Genomic DNA, 7,159 nt, shown 5'->3' on the forward strand with positions numbered 1-7,159 from the left:
GAGCGGACAAGGACTCTCAACCTTTGGATGGTCACTAAAGGTTACTAACTGGTGACGAAACGTCATCATCTTTCATGTAATTAGTAAAGAATCTGATCAAGCACTTTTGGGACTAAGTATGAAGAACGCAGATGCTGAAGCAAACCTTCTGCTAACACAAAGTCACACGGTGATGCTGAGGCTGGAGGTCAGCGAATTGAGCTGGACCACACATGGATGAAGATACCTCACACCACCCCACTGACACCTGCCAATCACGCCCAAGCAACACACACTGAAAGAGCAACCTGTGTCTTATGGAAATTGTCCCAGTGATCACTGAAATCACCTCCTCTCTAAAGCATGTGTGGGGAAAGAGGTTAAGGCAGAGAAATAAAAAGCCTCAAAGACCTATAAATATTTCTTTAATATCATGTAAGAGCCCTGTCTCACAGTGATGCACACCTAGACAAGTACAATGAGCAGACATGCCTGCTTTATGTACACATCCATTTGTGATAAATACACAGTACAGAGTTTTATCTTTGTCACAAAAATCCTCTAAGTTCATATATATGTTAGATACAACTTTATATATGGCAACAGTAATCACATTCGTTTTTCCATCTTGTAATTCCATACTAAACACACTGAGCAGTTTGAGTAAATAGGCTCAAACACTTCCTTAAAATTTTGCAGGAACCCCACAACACACAGGGATAAAAACAGCAGAAGAATTTATCTGGCTGAGTTTTTCTCAACTTAAAAAATAGTTAGTTGACTCTACCAAAAGAAATCAAAATCTCAGGATGACACAAACATCTGCACCTTTCAAATGCCCAAGTATAGAAGTCTTTCCTATTTGCTATAAATTCTGCTTATGCATACCTGAACTTATTTCTTTCCTACCCAATTATTTTTTCACACAAGCTAATCATAACATCTTCATAGTATCCATACAGTATAATTATAAAACAGTTTGACATTGTTTGGACACACAAGTATACCAGATCAGTGTTACATAAAATTTAGTGCATATTCCTGGAATAACTTGCATTGGTTTTGTTTTTGGTTTTTTTTTAAAAGTCACGTTAAAGAAAAAAAACTAGTATCAAATGAAGAAAGCCAACTCTTAGGCATCATACCGTAACTCTTGAACAGTTCAGCTTGCTTCAAGGGCAGTTCAATTGTTTCTCTAATAGTTTTGAGCTGGTTGCTTAAACCTCCTATCATATCATAGGTGACTCGGGATTCACAATCACCATCTTCTGCTACATTGGTCCTCGTTTCAATAAAATTGATTCTAGTTCTTGAAGAAATGAAGTAAAAAGCGTCTGCATTGCTTATTGCTCCAGTTTTTCCGGTTAGCAGGAGTCCCTCACTGCCTCCTTTCCCAGCCAACTCCAAATCATCGGTGAGGTCTGCACCATCTCCGCTGCTATAGGTTTTACCTCCCTGACCAGTGTCTTGACCATTGGCTGCCACAGCAGAACTGGGGGTAACTGGTGAACCCGGATCCATCGGTTTGGTTGGCGTGCTCATAGATGCAACCTCTGGACTATCGTCAATGTCCATCTGGCCGAGCTGTAAGGACAAATCTAACGTACTCGTCTCCAAATCAGATCTTTCAAGGTCTGGCTCATGCATATCACTGGAAATGGCACTGCCCAGGGCAGTCAGCTCTGCACCATCAGTTCCTTTCACTTTCATCACCACGATGTTACAACGTTTGCCATAGAAAGTGAAAGCCAAGAGGTTTCCTGGTAAAACTATTTTCCCATCTACGAGAAGATTAAAAAAGAAAAAGAAAAAAAAGAGGAAATTTTAATCTACTTTGGCAGCAGTAATATTCAGACATTCTTGTATCAGAATAATTCTTTACCAGGAAGCCTAGAGAGTGCTATAAATTAACATAACAAAAGGTGGTTAGGTAATTTCAGGTAATTTAAATTATCCTTACGTACGCACTGAATAAACATTCATCTGTATCACATGTAATCTCTCATACTAAACTCATCATTAAGTTGAGCATTTTATATGTCATACAGGATATAAAGGGAGATCATGGAATTAGTATTGTAAGAAGTTTTGTATTTGCTGTGTGCCTTATAGGTTCACAATATTTCATGTTTACCCCACCTGCTTTGAGACTCTTGGCCTAAAAAAGATAAAGTTTTAGCCTTTGCGTTGACAGAGAAAGATTAGGAAATGTGATCTGAATGCACCCTACAGGCGCAAAAAAACAAATGCAAAAACGTAAAGAAGATTTATTATTTCCAGCCAAACTCATGAATTTGGAATGCAGTTCATGTTTCCTGCTTCTTAGTGTAGCAACACTGTTATTAATTCCTAGACTAGAAGATTCCCTTTGAGTAGAACAATTTGTAGTGAATGCTTTGAGTAGCGAGCGCTATGTTAAACAACTTACCTTGCTTTCTTGCCTTACTTATACATATCTACCACCTAATGAAGAGCAATTTTGCTTATTTACCACCAACATAAAAAAAAGATTTAGAGTATGCAATTTCATGTTAATATTGATCCCTTATCTTGTTTTTAATGCGTAGTATCGTACTTTTTCTTCACAGCGCAAGTAAACTCTGAAGTGCATCACAGTATCAGCCAGGCGGCCAGCAATGATTGCTAAACCACCATAACTTGACCCAGCAATGTGTATAATGGACAGAAGGAATGGAACCACAATTAATGAAAATGAGATAATTACAGCATAGCAAAATTTTTTAGGCGAAAGACAGATCCCTAGAAGAAGTGCGAGCAGAGTAACATCCTCTATTTTGCCGTAAGTCCTTGATTAAGAGCATAAGAGGAAACTGTTCTATCCAAAACTTGATGATCTACTACAAAAATTAAACAGTCAAAAGAGAAGCAGCAAAACTTATACCTAGGTTTCTCAGTAGGCAGATAGACATTTCCTCAGCATTAATCGTGGCATCTTTATCCCTGTTGTAGGAAGAAAAAAAAATTATTTTTCCCAGCAGTAACTAATTCAAAACCAAGAGTCCACACCACTAAGGCACCAGGATGATGAATACCATCTATTTTCCAGTATATGATTTAACCACAGAAACAGAAAAATATGGACGAGTGCTTTATAGTCTTCAAATCATATCATCTTAACTCTGAAAATACTAGACACATAGTACCAAAAGAAGTGTACATATTTATTTTTGGGTTAGTTTTTCCACACAAAATGCTGTAATAAACCATAGGTTATATTTATCATTTCTTAAGATTATAAATATGGAATGCATGCTTCTCATCTCACCAGGCAGATCAGCCATTGCTACATTTACTGAATTGAAAAAATTACAGGTAAGGTAGGTCTCTTTCAACCCTGCAAACACACGTACACATCTTTTATTGATTAAACTAGTGCCTTGAGCCCTTGCAAAACTGTGCATGTCTTAAGCACTGCACATCCACTATCAAAACAGCGCAAGCTTTTCCCCACAATGTGTTTTCTGGTCTTTTATTTAATGGAGTTTAAGTGACTCAACAGATAGGCCTTAAGCCACTTCCCTCACCTGGCCAGAACCACAGTGTGTTCTCAAACACCATCGCATCGCTGGGATGTAACACACTACTGAACACATGTGCTCTTAGCCCAAAGCAGATGAAACGTAAAATGTGTCTTACATGAATGGCTTTCTCTGCTGTTCATATTAAAACATTTTACATCACATGTAGAACTCACTGAGAGCACAAACATCATTAACTCTCCCTGCTCCTCAAATACACTGCACTGCAACAGATAAGGCTGTGGTGATTCAATCATTTTTAAGTGATGGTTTATCCATACAGTCTTTTTCCTGTTTCACTTGCAGCTTTACCTTTTATTAAAGACCATAAAACCATTTGTTTGTTTGGTTTTTAATTCCTTAGTATTTACCCCCCTCAGCCAATCTGTATGAGCCTCACACCTTAGCCCTTCTGTTTTCACAACAAAATAAAGATTTCACTAGATCTATTTTGCAGACGAATATCCACAACCTTTGTAAGCACTTAGACCTGTATGATGAAAAGCATTACACCAAGAGCTGAACAGCAGTAGCACCAAAGGCATTTAAAGCAGACACAGGTGCTGCAAATACAAGTATGATCAACTGGGGGAGCTCTAAACCTAGAAATAAAACCCCCTTTCTACTGATCAAGAAGGCAACTTGAGGGAAAGTTGCCAAGTATTATGCCAATTTAGAGGAGAGCTCTCAAAATACGATGGCCATTCCTGACAAATAAACACGTACTTAATTACCTTGTTGGGGTCTGAGGTTGGGAATTGATGTTTTCCCTGGAAGAAAAAGCTAAATTATGCATGCAAGCAACTCCCCAGAGGTATTTATTTGCAGAGAATGAACTACACCTGTAAAGTATCTAGAAACCTAGGCAGTACTCCAATAGTGGGATTTCTGTTTACTCTTTTAATAATTTATATTCTTACATGATGGGATGGCAGTATGGTTTGTAGTAAATTAACAGGCTTAAAACAAACCAATCACAGATTTCATGTTTTCTCTCCAAGAGTAATTCTAGAAAACAGTCATTTATATGACTTTTAATCTGGTGGTACATACGTATTTCAGTCCTCAGAGCCTGACTCTTGACTGGCTGAGAGGGAAAACTCTGGCTGTGGAGCAGTTTCCAAAAAAAAAAAATAAAATCAAGCAATCATAAATATTTCAGAAGTTACATGCAATTCTTCTGACCTCATCCTTTGCTTGTATTTCAGTAAAAGTCACAGCTTTAAAGAATGAATGCATTGCATATTAACACTGGGAAATATAAATAGATTAGGTTTAATTATTTAATTTACTGTGGGGTAGGTTTTTTTTAATGAAATGAGTGTTTTCAACCACCTCCATAAGCAAATAGTACGTAATAATAATAAAACTTCTTATAGAATTAAAGTAGCCATAACAAAAATCCATAAAGATATTGGGTTTTTTTATATTTTCTGGTGAGAAGAGGACAAAGCAAGCTGATGCCAGGAAGTCAGCATACAATGCACAGCCAAATGAACCAATGAAACTGTAATTAAAGCTAAACTGGTTATATTACTGACAAAAAGCAAGCTTGCCTCACCAACATTTCTGAGTCAGTGTGCTGGAAAAAAGCGTCTCCCCCTCAAATGGACAATGACAACACCAGGTTGGAAAACAGAGGTTTGACAGGGAAGTGAAGTTAATTTATTGAAATGAAAGTGTTGGGACAGTTTCAAAAGTACACTGTAAAATAACTTTATTTAAGAAATAGCTATAATCAGATTTTTATCAACCCAAATGCTGACTCTGTGGAATGTTATAAGAATGACAAACATAGGAAGTCATTCAGCAGATCAGTAAACTGCTAATCCCTCAAAGCATTCTTGATTTCAAGACAACTGTGATTTGCACCTTTTGCTACATTTTTCAGTGAGTTTCAAGTAAAAAACAAAAACATACGTCAGGGCTTCCAATCCTAAAAAATATTCCAGTAAATAAAAGCAGAGCACAAAACCACACATATACACAGGTAAAGTTTTGAAGGGAAGTGGTGGAAAAAAAAATAAAATTGCTTCACTCTCTGTAACCTGTCAGCCAGTAGTTCTCTTAATTGCAACAGGACTTTTCAACAAAAGCTTCCCAGACAGCAGTTTGCAGTATAGTTCCTAATGACAACAGCAGCAACATGGCCTCCTTTTAACCTGACATCAACTCTACACACAGAGATCATCCTCATCCCTTACAAGTGACTTACACGTTTAAAGAATCTGCCTCAATCACGCAGTTAGACACCCCTGCCTAATACAAATGCAACGCAGGCAGCTTGATCTCTGCTTCAGGAGGTGCTGGGCTACCATTACTATTCATTAATTTAATACAAAATGAACAATCTCTTCAGACTAATGAGCTTAGTGTCACTATATTCTCCACAACAGCACCACTCCTCAGTTGAGATTTGGTACAACAGCTGAGCCACTCCACTGCCCACAGAGGAGGTACCAGTTAGCAGCAGTTAGCCACCAGTTACTAAACTTTAGTCTTAATCCTACAAACGTCTGCACATGTTTGACTTTGTGTGGGTACTAACTCCATCAAAGCAAGAGAGAAAAATAGCATCTTCTGAGAGGTACGAGTCTGCAGTGCAAAGCAGACACCTCACAGTACATCACTAGGTTATAACAAGTTCCATACCTCAATTTTACATCGACTTCCTCCGCCTGGATGACTGCGCCAGTCACAGGCTGCACAGTGACCACATCGCCTGGATTTACTTTCAGGTTCTTCTGTGTGGTTTCACTCAGCCCAACTTTTCCCCCTGGAAAGCCTGTGGTGGGCCAAGCAGTACAGACCTAGGAAGAGTTGCAAAGCAAACAACTGTCAGTTGAGATTTTTCCCCATTTCCAGTCCTCCAGTTAAAATAAGCAATGTTTTTTTTTATTAAAAATATGGGCTGAGGGGGAAGAAGGATTAGGTTAAGACCCGGTGCTACAGAGTAAGATAAAAGTAGCATTGAGTTCTTAAGATATGATCTAAGACACTTTTCAAGAAGTAAGGGGTTATATTTTGCCTAAAAAGGAGATAAAATTCCACAAGGACTCCACATTCTGCAGATGGCACAAAAGCATACTGTTTTTTTCATTCATTTTTTTCATTCATTTTCATTCAACATTCACTGACCAGGAAATGCTACAAACCAATGAAGAAAGAAGAGCAAAGGGCTATACTCTTTCTTTGCAAATAAAACATGTGTGCGCATATATAATATACAATGTGTAATACATATATTCCCACACATGATTTATAAATTTATTGAAAAAAATCAGCAGCATGGATTTTTTTTTCCAGTACTGAGAATAAAGATGTAACTACAGCGTAGAAAACACCGAAAAGGCACATTCGTTATCTTTCTCAGGGCATGCTCGATTTTGGTCCCTCCCGAATAAGCCAGGAACTCCCTGAAAGTGCAAGAAAAGCGCCTGCAAGCAGAAGAGAGCACCTCACCTCCTGTCGCCCGCGGGCAGAGCTCAGCAAGACCGGACGACCTATGCAGACGTTGGCCGACTTCATGCTGCTCAGAGACAGCTGGGCGAGGGCTCTTCGCAACATTTTCGGAACCTTGTCATCTTCTGACATTTGCAGGTGAAAAAAAATTAAAAAAAAAATTTAAAAAATCAGAGGAA

At 38.3% G+C, this 7,159-nt stretch overlaps 1 protein-coding gene across 1 annotated transcript in view; it reads right to left on the bottom strand.

The window, feature by feature from the left end:
• SPATA5 (spermatogenesis associated 5) overlaps positions 1-7,112 on the bottom strand; it is a 200,689-nt gene extending 193,577 nt beyond the window's left edge. Inside the window, exons 1-4 of the mRNA XM_009887890.1 lie at positions 6,981-7,112; positions 6,171-6,328; positions 2,882-2,940; positions 1,125-1,760 (exon numbers count right to left, since the gene is read on the bottom strand). Of these exons, the coding sequence (XP_009886192.1) occupies positions 1,125-1,760; positions 2,882-2,940; positions 6,171-6,328; positions 6,981-7,112 (985 nt within the window). The remainder of the gene's footprint in view (positions 1-1,124; positions 1,761-2,881; positions 2,941-6,170; positions 6,329-6,980) is intronic.
• Positions 7,113-7,159: the final 47 nt, after the last annotated feature.

This window comes from Charadrius vociferus, unplaced genomic scaffold, assembly GCF_000708025.1.
Source record: "Charadrius vociferus isolate BGI_N301 unplaced genomic scaffold, ASM70802v2 scaffold806, whole genome shotgun sequence".
NCBI lineage: Eukaryota > Metazoa > Chordata > Aves > Charadriiformes > Charadriidae > Charadrius > Charadrius vociferus.